Consider the following 21,672-nt stretch of genomic DNA (forward strand, 5'->3'; position numbering starts at 1 on the left):
TGATTTCTGTGGTCCTTGTATAGATCACTTTTAAAAAAATACATTAACTCTTTACTAATTCAGAGACAAGTGTGTATTAGTAAAGTCTAAGTTATAAAGTACTTAAAGAAAGGAACCTAAGTTTTATTTTGTTTTGAATCCTACAGAATAACTTAAGAAATTGCTGAAATTGTTGAATTCTCCTGGGTCTGTTTTAATCAGTAGACATGATTTATTTATTATTTATGGTAGCCATGGACATAATGCTATATGGCATCATGGCCCTCAAATACTGTTTGTTGAAACGGTTTTAATATATGTCTTTCAAAACTGTTACTATCACTGCTCAGTTGATTTTTTGTTGTTAATATTCAGAGAAAACTTTTAGGTTAGACCAGATCAAATTTTATTATAAATCCTGAATCATCAGAATCTGAGTTAATATGACTTCATTATCTTGTAAGTTAAATGGTCACTGGAATATTTTCTTACCTTTTTTCATTTCAGCTTTAAAGAAAATTGTTTTGTATTTCAGGAAAATTGATCCAAGTGGTATTTGGCCATTGGGATGTGGTTACTTGCCTCACTCGTTCTGAGTCCTATATCGGGGGAAATTGCTACATTCTCTCAGGGTCACGTGATGCAACCCTTCTGCTCTGGTACTGGAATGGAAAAAGCAGTGGGATTGGAGATAACCCGGGCAGTGAGTACAACTCATTTTATAAGTAAACTATCACAAGTGATGTATAAAAACATTCTGCAGTGATGTTGAAGTTACATTTTTCATCGTGGTGAAAGTGAAACTGAATTATTGAGTCATTTTAATTTCTTAGTTATAATTTAAGGAAGGTCTAGATAGGCTTTCAATTATTAACAGTTTGTGAACATTGATAATTCAAATCCAACTATGGATTTTTCATGTTACAGGTTATGATCTGAACATGGTAGTTCTTCTTTGGAAATGGCTGTCACCAAATAAAAGAGAGGTGTTTCATTCACGAACAAGACAAAACATAAAAGAGCAATCACATATTATCTTGTTTATTGAATTCATATTTTAAGAGGGCAAAAGAAAAATTATAATTTCATGGAAACAAACCAGTCTTTATAAAGAATATGCTTTCATTTACATATTAAAAGATAAAACAGGTCATAAAAGGCCAATATGGAATATTCAAATTGGCTCTTGGTTTTTCATATGGGAAATGAAAATGTTCACCAACAGCCTTAAACATCTTTATGAAACTATGCTGAAGGCAGTAAAACAAAAAATGTGTAACCATTTAAAATTGTAATTCACAGAAGGCAAAAAAGGAAGCAGCTACCATTAAAACCAATCGCACACAGCTGCAGAAAAGAAATGGCTTTAGAAAAACACATTAAGAAGTAGGAAAAAACAATTAAAGGGACCACCTGAAAAATGAGAATTTAATTAAAATGATTATGACAACACTGAAGAGTTCCTGCAAGAATAGCTTTAGATTTTTACTTCATAAAGTAGAGCATTTTAACTGCTCTTAAATATTTACAGTTTCTTAATTTAAAGCAAGCTGCACTACATTTGGTTAAAAGGAAGGACCATTTTGTCCTTGATTGCTTTACCTGAATGCTATGGCACTTACTTCTGTCCCTTAGCTCCAAATTATGAGACAGTCTGAACATGCTTAATTCCGTCACATTTTGGACAGACTTCTTAAAGCTGTGCTTATTAAATGTTTAATATTTGATTGAAAGTGAAATATGTAAAAATAGTCAAAAGCCAGTGTATAATTTTAAAAGAAGTATATGGGAGATATTTTATCAAAGCTGTTTATGCTTTTCTGTTTTGTGTGATAGGTAAACACGATTTTTATTAAATCCAGTAATGTATATTTCTTATGTTAATTAAATCAGGGATAATTCCCTATACAAATAGAATATTAAAAATAAGATTGTGATGCTTTAGATAATATGGTCTTTGTGATCAGGTCAAACTTTAGTGTTTATATGGGAGGGTAATGTGTTCATATGTGTATTTCACATATTTACGGAGACATCTGCATTTTATACATAATTACAATAAAATGTTTAAACATGTAAACTTAAGGGATTTTGTTTTTCACTTTCGTTTGAAAAGTACTTCATGTTCTTATTGGACCCTCACATTCTGCTCCTTCTTCATTTCTGGCCTTTTAGGAGTGTCTCCTTTCAATTTCTTTTTTTCCTGGGTTTATAAACTCAGTTACCGCGATTCAGTAAATTATCTTAGACAAACCTACGTTTAACATAAATAATAAATATATAATTTGTTACTTATCTGAAAATATACAGGAAGAACTTTCTCTTGCCTTAAAGTAATGTGTCTCATTCATATGTAGCAATCCAAACACAAGAAAAAAAATTTTATTTTTACTTCCATGGTCTAATTTGTGTTCTATATGTTATACATGGTCATTACCAGTGTGTACTCCAAGAAGTAGCTGGAGGCTTATTATCTATACCTATATGTAATTGCTGTTACATTTCAGAAATTAAAGTATATTTTCATACTAGAAATATTCAACATTTCCAGAAGGAAGAAATGTATAAATACCTTATAAATCATCCTAGAGATGGTTTTTACATGCATGTCTTCTAGAAAAAATGAATCCAGTAGCATTGACCAAATCCTGGAGTTTGGAGTAAAACAAATCTAAGTTCTAAGCTTTTCTGTGGTCCTTCTGTCTTGTCTGTAAAATGAAAGCAACAATAGTCACTGACTTAAAGTGTTATCAGAAGCACAGAATGCTTAGAGCAAATAAATCACCATACAAACACCATCTTGTTGGCATTAGAGTATATATTATAATGTTATATTTTTCATAAGGCACTTCATCTATACCCTCTCATTGTCTGCAGTATGGTGGACATTAACTCCTAGTAACGCTGGTAATGAAAAGAAAAAAAAAATAAAAGAATAACATAACAGCACATCTCATAAAAATTTTAGAAAATTGTAATGTATCTTGACTAAATTAAATTACCTTTCTCAAAGTGAACCTCATCCTTTCTGGCTCTTTTATAATGTCTGATGTCCCAATCTAATTTTGCTTTAGCTTTGAAGGATGAATCTGGGAGAAAGACAAATAGGCACTTTTTCATATAATGAGAATTTCCACACATTAGAATAGAAAAATGAACAAGCCAGTCTAAGCTTTTCAAAAGAAATGACAAACAAAAACAAAGACATTTTTACCGCGCGTGTAACTGTGTTTTACACATTCATGCAAGCTGGTTCGGATTTTATAAGCCTCTGGCTCCTTGATGGCTCCACGATGCAGCCGCTCAAGTCAGAGCTGTTCACATGAGGAATTTTAGGTTATGCTTATTCCTATATTGTATCTCTTGGATGCAATATACATGCCCTTTAAGAAATGCCCATGCTTTGTTTATACATAATTTCAATCTGGTCTATAAATGCATACAATGTCTCAACTTAAAATTTTGAATATAGACTTTTTCCTTTCATGAAAGGAAAATAGGTAAGTTAAAGAAAACTATGCTATGGCTTTTTCTGCATCTTTTAGGGCTCATTCAAGTATTTTGTTTTGTTTTCAAAAATCATGAGAATAAGCTCCCATTTTTACTTGCTAGGGTCATAAGCCTGCACCATTTTCTACAAATTAGTATTAGTGCTATATGTAAAGTTTATAGCTTTATTACTATCTTTTTAAAATCATGTTATCCAGTATTAAAATACACATTGCTTGGGCAAAATCCAGCTAATTCAAACTGGATAAAACCCATATATACTATAACTTGGGCTTTTAAAAGGATGCACATGTTTTATAAACTATGCCTAGATTACGTGGCAAAGGCCTCATTTTCCTGAATAACAGATAGTTTCTCATCTTTGACTCTTTTGTTTTGTGATGGTTACCTCCTGTAGAATGCAGTTTTCTTACCAAGAAGAAAAATTAAGATTCAATTCCCTTTAGTTGTAGATTTTTAAATAAAATGAACGAGAACATTTTAAAGAAAGGTATTTTCTACACGGAAGCATATCTTCCTTTGCCCTAGTACTCTGTGTTTTAGAGCTGAATTTGTGCACCAGGATGCTTTTCCTGAAACACTCAATTTTCCTTCAGAATAATACTATACAAACTATCCACTTTCAAATTTTGGAGAAAATCACCCCCCCTCCCCCGTGCACTCAATTGACATTTAAATACTTTAAACTTTGAAATGATCTTATAAGCAAGATGAAAATTTACAAAATAGTTCTTATCCACTATTTTTATATTGTATTACTAGATCATAAACTAAATGCTTATTAAGCATTTGAAACTAAATACTTATTAAATATTTTGAGGTTTCTGAGTAATTTTTTAAAAGCCACAGTTGATTAGCTTTAGAAACAAATGTTTGCCGACTGTGAGGGTGTTGCATAGATTTGTGTATATAGTATTTCAGTAAAGTAGTTTTCCATCCTCACGTTCTGGTTTTGATTTGATTGAAAGGTGGCATTTTTTTTTCTCTTTGCAATCAGACATGCTAATCTATATCAGCTTTCTCCTTTATGGGAATGGCGTCTACTGAAAAACGCGCGCGCTCACACACACACACACACACACACACACACACACACACACACAACTATTTAAGTTTTTCTTCATAACAACAAGATTCTGTTCTTTAAGAATATTTCAGCACCATTAATTAGAAAGAAGGTTTTATTAACCATAAGGCTAGCACTAACAGACCACAGAGCTGTTTTTTAAAGTACTGTATGCCATAGCTGCCCTGCTTTTTCTCTGTCTAAAACTTCATTTTGTTATACTCTCATCAATCACTTAAGTCATTACCGTAAATCCCACTGTTGTTAATTTTACTAGTATCACCCTAATGAGACATTCCTGCTATAATTAAAAATGAATTCTAACTTTAAGGCATTCTAAATTTTTTTTTAATGAATTTAGAATGATCTTGCCTTATGACTATAAATACCACTGATATACATAGACTACTCATCAGTCTATAAGAAAAGTAGTATCATTATATGTCCAGGTGTGAATTATTTACTGGTTGCTTCTGTGCACATGTGCTTATGCATATGTATATTTTTGTGCACATATTTAGGAATTATGTTCTTTCTATCATAAAGCCTAATATGTTTTACTGAAGCTACTGATAAATCCTTATTCTTTGTCTTGCCAAAATATAGGTGGATATAACACAAACAGCATTACTCTCTTTAAGTAGGTGTCCTAGAGCACCATCTGCTGGATGTATTTGGGGACTTAATTCGGTAAATTTGAAAATCAGTATGTGATAAGACAGGTGTACATTGTTTTTAATTGCCTGTGATATATGATTTGTGGGTCAAAAATGCCAAGGTATGTACGTTTGCGGTGAACCATATAAGTTTGTAAAAGAAATCACTTTCTTCCTTCTTTTCCTCTACCCTAATGTGGATTTGGAAATTTATAATAAATACTTTGTTTAAGGAAAAAGTAAGCTCAACGTATGCCTCATGAAACAAAGCATCAGTTTGTCATAAGATAAACTCTTACATTCTTGATTGTAGGTAAGCCGTAGTTGAAGAAAATTGTTTAGATATTTTGACCTTATGTTCACTAGATTCTGAATATGAAAGGAGCGCTTGGCCCAAGTAGCCTTCTTGCACCCGGCATATTTCTCTCGGTCTGATTCTTTGTCTAGAACGTGACTTCTTATATTTACCTCATCAAGAGCTTTCCTTGTGGCCTGACTTTTGGCATACACTGTTGTAGTAACACTGAGACTGCCCTGTATTTTTCTTTTTTTTCTTGAATAATTCATCAAGTTGGGTTTGCAGCAGTATGTTGGCAGTGTTCAAGTTCAGGTGACATTAAACTATGTTTATGAAATTCTCCAGAAGGTCCAGGATGTTTAGTGCTCCATGATGTAATGCAGGCCCGCAAGTTCCAGCAAAACAACTCTGTATTTACTGCTTGTAACTAATAGTAGATGTGGTAAAAGGAATTATATTCATATGGCAAATGAATACAACCTTAATGTGCACCATATGCAGAGTGGTGGGGTGATGTGCCAATATATCACATTTATTTACCTTGTTTAGTTGCAGAGAAAAATGACTATACCATTCAGCCGTAGGCTGTAGTCATATAAATATGAGAACAGAAGAACTGAAGATTTATGCCCTCAAATTGAAACTGAGTATCTTCATGTGTAGACTTTCATAGTACCACACCAAAGAAAGTTGGTTGTCTAATACTTTATGCTCAGATGGGAAATTTAATTTCAAACAATTGGTAGAACTAATGTAAGAAGAGACAAGTTCCCTCTGGTCAGCTAGGGTTCTCAAAGAAAATTTGGAATGTATCTTTCTTCATTTAATTGAAACTGAATATACCTTGAAATGGCAAGCTATTTCTCCCACCCTTTTTTAAACCTAAAAGCGGGATTCTTGTGCTTTTAGAGTATTGCACGTGTGTGTGTGTAACATTATTGGAGAACCATCATAAGGACACATTTAATCAAGGCCTCCTGGAACAATGTATTAGACTGACTTTATCACCTTCCAAAAAGTTCATTTCAGTAGAGAAACTGTATGACAGCTTTGTGCATGTGTCCCTTATATTGTACTTTAATATTCCTAACAGTTTATTTTAAAAAACCATGAAATTAAGTACTTAAATTCCTCTAATGATTCCTTTTACAAAGCAACAATTGCCCTAGTTTTTAAAGTAATTTTGCTCATAAATAGGCTCGGTCAGACTTCAGATTCTAGATTTGAATTATTTCTAGGTAGGGGGGAAATCCTTAGAATTCTTTCTGCCTCCTATGGTGAAGTCTTTATGACTGCTGAACTTTTTAGCTTTTACTCTTGTAGCTTGTAATTTCCTACACCTGAGAGATTGCTATATTTCCCTGGGGTGAGTGGGATCAGGATGTGTCTTTCTTAATTGAGATAAAATGGACATATAACATACTAGCTTCAGGTGTACAACATGACTTGATATATGTATATACTGTGAAATGATCACCACAATTTATTTAGGTAATGTCCATCACCACACAGTTATACATTTTTTTTCCTGTGATGAGGATCTACTCTCTTAGCAATTTTCAAACCTACAATATAGTGTTATTAACTGTAGTCACCATGAGTATACTACGTCCCAGGACTGACTGACTTTGTAACTGAAAGTACCTTTTGACCACCTTTGCCGTCTCCCCTACCAGTCCCCCCAACTACCATACCAGTCTGTTCTTTGTATCTCTGAGGTCAGTTTGTTTGTTTGTTTTGGGTTTTTTTTTAATTCCACATATAAGTGAAATTAGAAAGTATTTGTCTTTCTCTGGCTTGTTTCACTTAGCATAATACCCTCAAGGTCCATCCATGTTGTGACACATGGCAGGATTTCCTCTTTTTTATTAATGAATAATAATCCACTGGTGTGTGTATACACACACATACACACAACACACACCACATTTTCTTATCCACTCATCCATTGATAGATACAGGTTGTTTCCAAGTCTTGGCTATTATACATAATGCTGTCATGACCATGAGGGTGCAGATACCTTTTCAAGGTAGTGTTTTCATGTCCTTCAGATAAATACCCAGAAGTAGAATTGCTGTACCATATGTTTTTTTTTTAATTTTTTGAGGAACCTCATATTGCCTTCCACAGTTACTACCGCAATCTACATCCCCACCAACAGTGCATGAGGGGTCCCTCTTCTCCACATCCTCTCCAACGCTTGTTATTTATTGTCTTTTTGATGACAGCCATTTGAACAATTGTGATATATTATTGTTGTTTTGATTTGTATTTCCCTGATGATGAGTGATGTTTAGCACCTTTTCATGTACCTGTTCCCCGTTTGTATGTCTTTTTTGGAAAAAAAATACCTACTCACATCCTCTGCCTGCCTATCGATCTATCTATTTATTGAAAATCAGATTGTTTTACATTTGTTTGTTTGCTATTGAGTTGTATGAGCTCTTTATAATATATTTTGTATATTATCAGATATATGATTTGCAAGTATTTTCTCCCATTACATAGGTTGCCTTTTGCTTTTGATAGTAAAATCAGAATGTCTCCAATTAAGCTAAAGATGTAAAATGTCTTTATCTGTATTCTTTTTTGGAGGCAAAATTTTATAATGTTTATGTTATTAGATACTAGATATACAGATACAGGAGCTATGAATGAATTTGAGCCAAAAGCAAGACCCTCTATGGGGGGAATCAACAAATGAAAAGTGTTAAGAAAGAAAAATATGTAATACTTAAGTAGAGTCTTGTATGTTCACATAATGAAATACTCTGCAGCCATTACTGTATTACGAATTTGTGGTACTGACACGGATAAATAATGCTGTCTGTATCGTTAAGTGTCAAAGATCACCAAACTACGTGTATAATTTTTAGGTGTCTATGTCTATGTATATACTTTGTGTTCTGTGTATATTCATGCATAGAAAGAAGTCCAGAATGATAGCCAGCAAAATGATTTTTCTTATGTTAGCAATGGTTATTTATAGGTAGTGGAATTTAGAGGCAGTTTTTTCATTTCCTTCTTCATAATTTACTACATTGTCTGAATGTTTTGTAATGAGCATGTATTACTTTGATAATAGTAGTGTTATTACTGTACTATTACCTAATGATTATAATGTACCTTCACTTTCTTCTCTAGGCTTCTAGGTATTAGTAGTTTTATCAGAATTTATATGGATTGTTAGGGAAGACTGGAAAGTCTAAGAAAAGGAAGAATGGGAGAAGTCAAAGTTTAATTTTTAGAAGTTAAGAAATAAAAGAATGACAAACGAAAATAATCAGAACCATCTCTAATTTTCATTTATGAAGCATAGGATCAGATATTATACTTTTGCTGAAAGAGCGTCTACAACAGAGAGTGAACATCATTCTACTGTTGTTACTACTACCACTACTACTACTCGGTGATACTTGCTGGGTGCTCACTGCATGCTGAGCACCACCAAAAGCACTTTACATGGTAACTCATTGAACCTTACAGTGGTCCTATGTGGTAACTACTATCATTATCCTTGTTTTATAGGTGAAGCACAGAGAGATTATAAATATGTCTTTACTTTCTGCCCTGGGCCTTGAAGCTCCTAGGTCTTACTGTAAACTATGAGAACATGCCCAAGGAAGATCACATGGCTGGTATTCTAGGCCAGAGGCACCATTCTTGATCACTAAGCTGTACTGCATTTTTCATTTGAAGTTAATTGGGCCATCACCTGTAGACGATTTGATGCAACCCTGTCACTAAAGCATGCTTTGTATTTGCAAAGGACAATACAGAGATAATTTTGCTAAACTGAATTCTTATGACAGTATATATCATGTTAGGATTTTGTATTTTTTTAATATTATGACCCAACTTAGGGTTATACTTTATGCAATTGCAGGTACGTACTCACACACATTTTCTATTGTAGTTGTAAGAGAGAGATGCACACACAGAGACAAAGAGGAGGAAGAAGAAAGGTTATAAACCAAGAACCTATAGATTTTTATACCAACATCATCTTGTTTTGCATTAGTAATTCTAATATTATTTACAAGAGGAAGCTATCCAAATTTACTATCTGATGGTTGTCCCACCCTAAATGCAGCTTTGGTTTATTTTCCATAGTCTATATATCTAATCAAATTAACATTTTTTTTTCACCAAAGAGACTATGATGAGTGGAGAGGAGGAGAAGGGTTGGCGGAGATAGAAGGACTAGAACAAATTTCAAAGAATTCCTCTTTCATAATTAAAATGTAGTGACATTAGGAAGTTAATGGGAAAGGTTTAAGGAACATTTAGTAGCTAACCTCATTTCCGCTTCAGAAAGCCATTTCCTTTCTCGGTTTGCCATTATGGTGAGCCACATAAGAAAGTTCAGTGTACAGTTAACACGTGAATTTTTTTTCTCAACAAATTGTTGTAGCAATCAAAATGTAATTAAAATGGGACAAAAGGCATGTGCAATACGGAACTTTCCTTCGTTAGGAAATGACTGGCATACATTGTATAATACTTAGATTATAAAAAATCTCTATATACTTAATAACTTTTATATTTAGGTTCTTAAATATGTGTTTTCTTTCAAAGTGAATACTCTGTTGAAATGATTTTTTTTTTTAACAAAGCCAGGTCTCATATTTTCTTTTACCTCTTGAAGAGGTCAGATGGTTATATTTTAATAATGTGGAAAATTATATCTGTTGTTTTTATTAAAGGACTTCATTAGTTGATGTGAAATACACATTTGGTATTAAAATTCCATTGTAACAGTTTGAACTTAAGTACAGCCTTTTGACCTTTCCAATTATAGGTATTCATAATTATACTTTGCAGGTTTATAGTAAGGTAACAGAACCTGATCCAGTGACCACTTAAAATCAAGTTATTTGACAATAGACTATATTTTATTCCCCTCCTTTTTCCACAGTGCATTGCATATATCCCATAAAGGCTATTAAGTAAATGAAGGAGTAAATGAATGAATGAGAAAGCAAATGGGAAATGTTAACTTTTTGGCCCAGGAGTCATCTCAACTAAGTATTAATTGAGAGAACTAATTTCATTTCTACGAAACTAGAAATAGGTACATGTAGAACCAAACTTCATTATGAAATGAAGTAGTAACTTGTGAAAAAAAAAAAACAGGGAATGAATGAAGGAGATTCTCTCTCTGCTAATAACATATTTAAACTGCTAATGAGAATTGTGCAGTACATTTTAAAGTAATTTAATTTTCATAAGACAGAGGAGATGATGCCAAAAATACCAAGAACTTCAGTGAAATTTTAAAATGTAACTCAAGTGTTCGCCAGAAATACACATCTAGTCTGCTTTTACCTGGATTATTAACCCCCCTTGCCTTAATGGAGACATATCTTTTGAAATATTTTTCTCATTGAATATTTATGAACAGGTACTAGAGAAATGACTGTTTTCTCTTCCGTGAGGTATAACTGTAAGTGGTTCAGGGTCCATTTGAGGAGAAATATACTCAGTTATGAGGGCACCAAAGAAACACATTTAACAAAAGCATTTGTTATTCTGCCTAATGGTGTAAAACACGTCACCTAATATTTTAAAACACAGGTCCAATATAAATGCTAAATGGGTATTACGGAGATCTTGTGCTGCTTTAATGCAAGTTGGGTTGTTAGAATAGTGTCTGTAAATTAGTACTGATATTTCCAGTATTATGTACTGAGAAAAGCACATCTGTAAAAACCGGTGTGTCCCGGTATAAGATCTTGGCAGGATTTGGGCTGTCTTTAATCTCCTTTGACTTGTTCATCTTCCTTTAAGGCCATCCATAAAGATGCACTGAGTATCCTTTTCAGCCTTTGGTTAGGATTTGCATCAGTAGTCATAAACCTGCTCTCCGGACAAAGACGCCCTTTCCTTTGAAGTAATTGCTCAAGCTTTTCAAAGCAGTCCAAGAAGTCTATCCTCTTTCTCTTTTTATTTTTCTTTAAGAAGAGTTTGAAGTGTAGCCCCTTAAACTAGCAGCAAGATAAATTTTTCTCTCAGCTTTATGGAAAGCCATGACGATTTTTCAAGCATTAAGACTTTAAAAGGTTCTTAAAGGAATCTGTTCTGCTTTATGATCTAGCTTTTGGTAGATCCTCCTATCTCGGAAAGCAAAAGTGAAGATTTTTTGTAGCCATTAACTACTGCAAATTTTTATCAAAGAATTAACCTGATATTTTTCAGAGAACTTTTTTCTTCTACTCTTTATTTGGTTTAGAGACTTCAGTGAAAGATGGTGATTTGGGTCTTTGAAAAAGTAATATATGGCCAGTATTATTTTATTTGAGCTGATTTTCCCTCCTAAGTATTAACTCTCAGGGCTGGCAAGAGGTTGGGATATGAGTGCTACAATGGCACTGAGTTATATGGTTCCTAGGTTTTGTTTCTAGACTTTCCAAACAAATATACACAGATATGTAGCAGTTTTTCCTTTCCTTTCCTTTCTATAGGATGTTATTGCTTGGGCTTTGTGATCCAGAATGATGTATAACAGTGTAACTACAGAGAAATAAATAAATACTGTGAGCCACATATTAAGCCTATGTTCTGCCTGCAGTTTTTCCCTCTGCCCTTAGTAATTTTATTCCAAGCGGTCCCCCAAATATCGGTTGAATTTAAGCAGTTTGGACCTGTTGGATTTAAATCCCATATCATATCATTCTATTTGCTGAAGTGAAATTTTAATATTTAAAACATTTGGTTTATTGGAACTTATAAAACCCAACAGGTATTTACTGTGAACAGATTTTTTTGATGAGAAAATTTAAAGAACATGAAATCTGCATAACATAATGAAACGAGAATGCACAGTTCAGGTTTTAAACAAGACTGGAAAACAGCCTTTTTAAAGAGGATTTGATAGCTCCTCATATTCTTGTATGTGGATTTTTAGAGGATATTAATGTGCATTTCCTACAGGGGAGGGAAGTTAAATAGCACAGTCCTTTTACTGGAAATCCAATGAATATTTGTGAAACCAGTTACCTGAGAACAACCCAATGATCATAAGCTTACCCTTATGTTTTTAATTTGTTTTTCTTTTCCTTTCCTTTTCTTTCTTTTTCTTTTTTTCTCCCCCCTGTATTTCCTGAACTGTCTAACCTGCTTCCTGGGTTTGAGGACATCTTGCCAAACTTGAGGCCGAAGTCCTCGCATTGAACAGTTCTTTATTTAGAGATCAGGACCTGGGAAAAGAAAAATCTTTTTCAGTTTTGAAATCATTCAGTATGTGTGTGTCTTCTGACTTGTGGAGGGAGAAATGATTGGTATAGTGTGGATCAATGGAAACTCGTATTTTGTAAGTAAAGCATACTTATGAAAAAAATCCTAAGTATGAGTTTACAAAAAAGAATGATTTTGTCTTAACCAATTTTATGGGGTTACTTGTGAGGCTTCCTAAACTGTACAGTCCTAGAAAATTCTGAGTATTTCAACTCTTACGTTAAAGAAAGAAATACAGTTGATAGCAGTTTTCTTCCTTCCTTCCTATGTCCCTGAGAAAAAATTCTTAGATCTGGAAAACAAAAAGCATTGCCATGCTCAAGTGACAACGTCTTCTGGATCCACCGTTATCCATCTGTCCTTTGTTTACTTTGGCTTACACTTTAGATTGCTTTCAGCGGCCATCAGTTCTCCTTCAAACTTTCATATCCCACTGAAGAATTCCAAGACAACTCAAGTTAAAACCCAAGTCTCCCCCTCCTCATTCCCCTCCATAAAATGGTAACGTATGAAAACAAAAAAGGAGCAATCACATTAAAAATGTATTCCTTAGATCGTAATTATTTTAATTCTTGATTTTAAAAGGTTGCCAAGTAGATATAATGAAATGTTAATTTCCAAAGTTGTATCTTGTACAGTATTTTTGTAGAATGTAGAACATCTCAGGAAAGGGGGAAACCATGAATCAGGGCTAATTATTGGTAACTTTTTAAAACATAGCTCCAATTTTATGCCAAAGCTTATCTCTCATAGAAAGGTAAGTAGTTCAGATTGGCTTACATTATTTGCTGCTTTTCTTAAAATAATTTCCCAAATTTGTGTACTTTTTAAGGAAAAAAAGTAGTTGCTCTTCTAACAAATTCTTTCTGGCTTGCAAAAGGTCAAGTGTGAACTTGGTAATTAAGGTGTCTTTCCCTCAGAGTTTACACACTTGGAATCAAAAGAAACCAAGCTCCTCATTCCACTTATCCCCTTGCCTTTCCATATGTCATTTGAGGTCTCCCTTTGTCATTAAGCATGTGGGCCAGTTCCTGTGTCTGGCTGCATGTGACACAGCCAATGTAGTACAACGTTTGCTACGATGCCCCTTTACTTAAATCTCATTCAGAAGTATATATAGTCACCAAAAGTCATGAAGGACTCTGTGGGGACACAGCTATGTATTATATACTACAATAAATGCATTGTAATAATTCTTTATAGTGGCTAGACATGAAGTAACTGCAGGCTCCAGCTGAAGTGGGGCAGGAAGCACAGAATCTAGGCCCCTGTCTTCATAGGAGAGAACCTCCTCTGCTTTTGGTCTGGATCTCTGTGCCTTCAGTAAAAGCTATTTTCCTTCCTCCCCTCGCCAACCCCCCCCCACCCCCAGAAAAACATAAACATGGACATTTATTTTGCATGAAATTTCAGAGAAGCCACTGATGCATTACAAAAACCATTGATTTGGAGGCTAGTTTAATTTTTTGGACAGCCAGTATTTGCCTTTCCAAGGACAGCAGGTTTCTGCTGGATTTTCCCTGACCGACATGATAGGATCTAACAAGTTGTTCTTTTCCATGAGTTCCACAGCTGGTGCTAGTGACCTTCTACTGGGCATATGTGCCCCTTTTGGGCTACACAGGATCCTTTATCAATATTCCTGTGAAACCAATCCAAATCAAGGAAATCTAAGCATGCTAATAGAACACTGCCCTTCAGTCCCATTTATAAAGGCTTTTTGTGTCTTTGTCTTTAGAGACTATAAAAGTAGAGGGCTAGTGTGGCCTTAAAATAGTGTTCTTCAGGCTAAATATGGAGTTCAGTTTATCCTTGCAGTTTGGCATGAATCAAGCCACAAATCAAGCCCAGTACTGTCTTCGTTATCTAAGCTGGGGCCGTTTGTGGTGTGGGTTTCTTATTAACCAACTAGTTTTTTTCTTTTCAGTTTGGGACTAGAAAAAAGGATGACTTTTTCTACTTGTGAAAATGTATAGAAGTATCTTCCATTATCTGGATACTGATTCTCTGCTACCCCATCCTCACCTTCTTCCCCTAATTTTCAGTCACTATCAGTAGAATTACACGTAAAAGTTTGCTTTATTCCCCCTCTGTTCTTTGAACCATAGAGAAATACACCCTGTGAGGTCTATATTTCAGAAAAGTACATAAGATTAGTAAATAGGCATTTAAGAGAGGGGCTGCTTTGAGGTATCAGGTCCTAGTTCAGACTGTCTGCATTATGACAGGGATCTCAGTGAACCACGGAATGGGGGGGGGGGGGCGTCCTTTCTTTGAAATGGGCATCAAGCCAGAGTTGCTACTTTTATAATCATTAATCTATAAATCATCTAAACAAGGGGCTTATATTTATATTTGGAAAGTATCTGAGGCATTCTACAGTGCAGATTTTTGTCTTATTTTACTCTGTTTTCAACCATTGTTGTTTGATATAATCATGTAAAGATTCGAAATTTGGCAACTGTGGTCCTCATACTCTAGCATATAGTTTGGATCTAGTCCTAAAATAGAATTTTTGGACAGATTTCCAAACTGTGAATTAAAGATTTAGGCATTATAGGAATGCCTAAGTAGAGGGAGCTGAGTAGAGAGAGGTAATCCCCTGTGTGAACTTGAATTAATTTGTTGTTTTTATCTGTTTGTTCCTAAAGGTGAGCCCACCACTCCCCGGGCCATTTTGACAGGCCACGACTATGAGATCACTTGTGCTGCCGTTTGCGCTGAGCTAGGACTCGTGTTAAGTGGTTCCAAAGGTAAATCTGTGGCACCTTCATAAAGTCACGTGCGTTTTCTGGTGTCTTCTGGTAACAAATCGCCCAAGATGGATTTGGTACTTTTTTCTCTGAGCCATGCCGCCCGTTATAGTAGCCATTAGCCACATAGGACTGTTTGACTAAAATGTGTAAGTTAACTACATAAAGTTTAAAATTCAGTTTCTTGGTGGTATAAGCCACTTTCAGGTGTTCACTATTCACGCATGACCAGTGGCTACTGTACTGAACAGCATAAATACAGAACATTGACGTCATTGCAGAAAATTGTATTTCACAGAAGTTCTTTGAAGAGGGAGGCAGGAACAAGGAACATCTTTGTCTATTTATTCTTCTGGACTCTGGGCTGGGTTTCATCTCACACATCAAGAGTTTTCATAGAAACTCTTGACCTAGACTGTTTTAACTTCCAAATCTTAGAACTAGGCAGGAGCCAGGATGACATTGAGAATGGAGTGGAAAGATACTTAAGTTGGTCTGCTTAGAGGTCTGCCCTTGCAGCAGCATCATGTATTTAGGCCATAGATAGTAAGCGAGCCTTCAGAGAGCACACACAACAAATCAGGATCTGACCAGAAACCGAGTTGTTTCTAATTCATTGCTTATTCCATCTCTGAGGTTTATCTATCTCTGAGGATATGGACCTGAGCTGAGGTCTGAACACACAAAAAAGTACCGTAATCTTATGTCTTTGAAGGTTATCTGATGGGGATGCATTGAGCATTTGACTCACCTTATCTGCGTCTCAAACTATAATACTTAGTCTAGCTAACAAGACTTATTAAATATTCAAAAGATTGTGTTTAAAAATTTAGTTGGTCAAAGCAATGAAATAATGATGGCAAGAATTCTATGCCTACTGGAGTTTTTCCTTTCTTATGCCCAGTAATTTCATATATCCTGAGCAAACAAGTTCTTAGACACTGCATGATCCAAATTAGACATAGGGGTGACTGGCTGGCTCAGTCTGTAGAAATGTGACTCTTGATCTTGGGGTTCTGAGTTTGAACCCCACACTGGGTATTGAGATTACTTAAAAATAAAATCTTCAAACAAAATTAGACATATAAAATAAACCTATCATATTAAAGGTTATCCTTGTTTTGCATGGTAGTGCAGAGTCATAAAAATGACCATGCAGGCTGAAACCATGAAAAGTGATCATAAGAGCCAATGGCAAAATTTGTGGTTATTACATGGCTTTTAAAAATTTTTTGTCACAATATTAAAAATTCTCATATACAGTTATATGTGTATATATAGGCATGAGAAAAACAGTAAAACTCAGTACACTATAATTTAAAACATTAGAAACATTGAAAATTAAAGTATTTTCTTTTTGAAAAACTTAAAAAGAGTACTTGCATAGTGTTTGCCTCTTTCTCTTTGTATAATATAACTTAAGATAACAAGCAAGAATCTTGTCTTTGCCTCGACCAGTTGTCATGCTCCTTTCTAAGTTTGGGTAACTTTCCAACATTTTATCTTCTGTGCATTCAACGTCATGAAACATCCCCTCGGGTTCCTTTTTTTTTTTTTAATGTTTGTTTATATATTTTGAGTGGGGGAAGGGCAGAGAAAGAGGGAGAGAGAGAATCCCAAGCAGACTCCACAGTGTGCAGAACCTGACATGGGCTCTATCTCACAAACCATGAGATCATGACCTGAGCCGAAACCAAGTATCAGATGCTCAAATGCTCAAATGACTGGGCCACCCAGGCCCCCCCGCAACTTACACTGCCCCCGGCTAGGGTTCCTTTAAAGTGAACGTTTTTGCTGGCATCACCTCTGGGACATCATTTTTGTTACAACCCCTTTTCTAATCTATGTCAATAAGTTCTTCTTCACTAATTTCCTCAGCAGTGTCAAATTTCCAGAATCAGTTCTTTCTTCTGTAACCCTATTTATATTCAGTATAAAGTTCACGCTCAGGTTTATCACTTTTAATTTCCTTCGTGCAGTTTCACCTTTGTGGCCAGTGTTCTCTTTTGATTATCCATTTTTGTAAAATGTCACATGGGTTTATCACCAGAGATGAGGAAGCAGCACAACCATAACCACAGTTTGCTCCCTGTGCACGAATGGGTAACAGACGTGCAGTGACCACTCACTGACAGACTTTAAAGCAAATGATGTGCTTGGTCATTCAGGATGCACATCTGTTATTTACATAGTGATTTGTGGACTGAAGAGCTGGTCACAGACGTGAACTTTATGCCATCACTGTGAAAACTGAAGTTTGAACTGTGGTGGTGAGGGACTGGTGTCATTTAGAATGATAATGGACATTCACGAGTGCTGCCACTGTGTGAAGCAGAGGCTGCTGGTATGTATTTATGCTGAGAACACAGACAACTTACAAACTCCTGAGTGGTCAAGAGAAAGCCAAGAACCTTATTTTCAAAAGGCCATGCCCTTAGTAGTCCTGTGGGAAACAGAGATCACAAGTCCCCAGAGGCATGAGTAACTTAGCCTGGAGATCAGCAGGCCTTATGCTCATTACTCCTCTTGTCTGACTCACATCTCTTAGAACATACTCATCACACAGGTGGTTTCAGTGACCTACTCCTTCTTAGCTTTGCAGGTGACAGGTGCTCAATAAAAATACACTCTGAGATGTATGCACTCACCTGCAGCTCCCATCCTCCTCAGGCAGCTCAGCCTGGAGGTCAGCCTGGGGGTTAGGAGTGGTTGGTGCCACCCACAGTGGGGGCAGCAGGCAAGTGCACTTGGTTGCAGAAGGATCTCCATGTGAATTTATGTGTGTGGGTGGCAGGGGATGGGGAAGTGGAGGATGGGTAAGTGGACCACCAGGGACGTTCTTTCATTGTGAAGTAGCAAGCAGTGGGAAGGCAGAAGGCTGACGCCTCCGGAAGCTGCCCTAATGAGCTCTCCCCACACTGGCCCACAGCGCAGCCACTGCTGCTGGGGCCCCTGTGACACACAGGCAAAGCATCACAGTGAGCTCGACGGCAGCCTGTGTTTAATTGTGGCCCAGCCTTCCCGGAAGCTCCTCAAGGAATTGAAATTTGTCCTGTTCCTTTCTGAATGCCTCCTGTTTTTATCATCTCTTAGCATAAATCATTTCATAAAGTAACTTCCTGTCGCTTGAGGAAAAGTGAACTTGAATGTGTATGAGTTGGCTTTCTCCTCTCCCAAGTAGGAGGTGAGATCTGGCCAGCACGCAGAGGACATTTTGCGAAATAACATACGTAAGATAAATAATTTTTAAAGGCTTGCTACAAGCAGCCTTTTGATCCTGTTTGTGCTCAAGATTCATTTTCACATTTGTCATCCTTAAAAAAATTTTGCCTGTTGTTTCTCCTCTTTTCCTAGAAGGACCATGTCTCATACATTCCATGAATGGAGACTTGTTAAGGACTTTGGAGGGTCCTGAAAACTGCCTGAAACCAAAACTCATTCAGGCTTCAAGAGAGGGTCATTGTGTCATATTCTATGAAAATGGCTGCTTCTGTACATTCAGTGTGAATGGGAAACTCCAGGCCACTATGGAAACAGACGATAACATAAGGGTGAGTATGCTACGGACTTTGTCACCATTATAGATTTTGACCTCCCAAGTGTGGCAGGTGAGGAGGGAGAGGGTTCGCTAGAGAGACCTCTGTTTTAGTCACCGAAGGCCTCTTTCCACACCAAAAGAAAATCATCAGGTAGCACGTGCATGAGGCTTATGTATCTCACAGACCACAGCATGTCCTGCTGTGCTGATCGCATCGCTCAGAGAGCCCAGTGCAAGAGATCCCTCTGTGAAGCCCAAGGCAAGCCTTAAGCAGAGAGTTTTCTAATTTTTTTTTCAACGTTTTATTTTTTTTTTTGGGACAGAGAGAGAGCATGAACGGGGGAGGAGCAGAGAGAGAGAGGGAGACACAGAATCGGAAACAGGCTCCAGGCTCTGAGCCATCAGCCCAGAGCCCAACGCGGAGCTCGAACTCCCGGACCGCGAGATCGTGACCTGGCTGAAGTCGGACGTTTAACCGACTGCGCCACCCAGGCGCCCCAAGCAGAGAGTTTTCTTATGGTTCTGTGAAGCCAACCTGGGTGGCTTTCCGTGGCCTTGTTTAGCTTTTTTTAGTCTAAGAAAGTTAACTGTACATGGTTGTTGTTTGAGCATCAAAACTGCAGTGGTCCAGTAGACCACACCTAAAACTGGCTCCTCTTCATACCTGGATAGGCTGCCGGAGGGAGTGGTAGGGGATTATGACTATTAGGATTAGTATCTCCTTTCAGACTTCTTTGTGAATAACAAGACCAGCACTTGCCAAGTTAAGGGAGTTGGCTTCCAATTAGGATGTGAGTTAGGCAGACATTTTTCCCCTTTGGATACACAAGGAAGGGTAATGTTAGTGGACCTTCTGGAGTCTTGCTTCATTTTCAGGACACGACTCCAGAAGTATTAGAGGTGGAAGGAAACACTGAGGACTGCTCTTTGGAGAGGCTATTTTTTCAAGGTTCTTCTTTTCTCACTCCCAACTTGCTGGTGCAGGTTAAAATAAAGTGAAGCTGAGGTATTCCTGTCATTTTCCGAGATGAGGTTGGAGGTATGTGTGACCTTGTACAGTGAGGGAACCTCAGACATGTTGAGAATGCCTCTGCCCCTGAGTGTGGCTTTTTAGGCTGGCTCTGGACATTTTATTTGTTGCTCCTCCTGACCCGGGGCAGCTTAGATGACATAAATTCTCCCAGTTTCCCACATCTAGCCTGATCACCCCCTTCTCAAGTAAACAGATATGGGATCAGGGAAGTATTAAGAAACAACAACCCTAACTATAGATTACGTAGATGAAATGAAGGTCACTTGCTGCTTCTATATCATAGCACTGAATTTTAATTCAGTCAATGTCCTCTCCTTTTCTCTGAGTTTTCTTCATTGTATTTTGACTGCCTCTACCACAAAAGCATGCACTCATACTCAGCTTTTATTTTTCCCTACTTTCCCATAATACTTCATTTAAACCAAGTACACATCAGAGGATTTTCCTTTCCTCTTTTCTTTACAATAATAATGTTGATAATCTGTCACTTTGAGTTACGATTATACTGTCAGGTACACTAATAAATCTGTAAAATAATTTGAAATCCCTTGCTAACTAAAACAATATCTGTGGCATTTCAGTTAGTACGAAAGGCTCTGGGAAGTTCCTCGAGGCAGTAGGAAGGAGGCTTTCTGCAGACTGTTCATACACACATGCTTTTTCCTCTCTGCCCTGTAGCTATTGTTGTTTTTTTCCCCTGTAATATTTCCCACTGGATTTTAGGCTTAAACAATCCGTTGCCTTTTTCCCAGCACTCCTGCACTTTATCATACTAACTTGGAAGTGGCAACTGTGTGATTAAAACAAGCTTGCCTAAAATGGGCACTACCTGCCCATGGCTCCAGAGACTGACACTTTCACAGCTAACTGCGTTGGGGAGGGAAGGAGGGAGAGAGGGAAAGAGTAAGAGACATCACAGAGCAAAAATCTCCAGCTCCATCCTGCAGGCCCTGCAGTCTGAGCCTGTATCAGGAAAGGAGACCATGGAAACAAATTAGTCATCAGCTCAGACCAGAAATTAAGTTTCTTTGAAATACTGAGAACCCTGCAGGCAGGCAGCCTGGGGAACCTCTGCACTAATCAAGGCTTCCCACCTGTTTTTATTTAGATGCCAGATTGTTCAGTGGCATTTGGTTAACATATCATAGCACATCAACTAGGCAGTGTTTAGATGTCTTAATGAGTAACTTAAATGAAGTGGGCAGCTTTTACAGAGCAGCAAAGTTATTTTACCCTAAACAAAGGACAGCCACCATTTCACCCACAGGAACTCATCTATTTTTTTCTGTGGAAGCTGTGTTTTAGGATGTGATCATGCCCAGCGGACCACTCTGGCTGTAGAAACCAGTTCAGCAGTGGCATTGTCCAAGGCACTCTGGATTGCAGAGGAGGATCTAAGCATGTCTCTGGGGCCCTCTTAAACTTGTTAGGCTCAACCCGGCCTGGGTACTGAGGGAGGCATGTTAGAGTTAAGAACTATGTGAGGGCTGCTTTGAGTAGAAGACAGAGTGCCATTTAGTGAATGTTACCCTGACTCTTGCCTCCAGGGGAACTTGACAGGTTCCTCATGAGAAAGGCCAGCAAAATACTTTTTCACATTGG

The 21,672-nt window shown here is 36.9% G+C and overlaps 1 protein-coding gene across 7 annotated transcripts in view; it reads left to right on the top strand.

Annotated features, from left to right (window-relative positions):
* LRBA (LPS responsive beige-like anchor protein) overlaps nt 1-21,672 on the top strand; it is a 786,930-nt gene that overhangs the window by 756,320 nt on the left and 8,938 nt on the right. For 5 of the 7 annotated variants that reach the window (XM_043567604.1, XM_043567619.1, XM_043567641.1 and 2 more), the window contains exons 53-55: nt 515-682; nt 15,398-15,499; nt 18,854-19,050. In XM_043567604.1, the coding sequence (XP_043423539.1) occupies nt 515-682; nt 15,398-15,499; nt 18,854-19,050 (467 nt within the window). The remainder of the gene's footprint in view (nt 1-514; nt 683-15,397; nt 15,500-18,853; nt 19,051-21,672) is intronic. The other 2 variants (XM_043567611.1, XM_043567630.1) reach the window with 1 other exon arrangement.

The sequence above is a fragment of the Prionailurus bengalensis genome, chromosome B1, assembly GCF_016509475.1.
Source record: "Prionailurus bengalensis isolate Pbe53 chromosome B1, Fcat_Pben_1.1_paternal_pri, whole genome shotgun sequence".
NCBI classification, from domain to species: domain Eukaryota; kingdom Metazoa; phylum Chordata; class Mammalia; order Carnivora; family Felidae; genus Prionailurus; species Prionailurus bengalensis.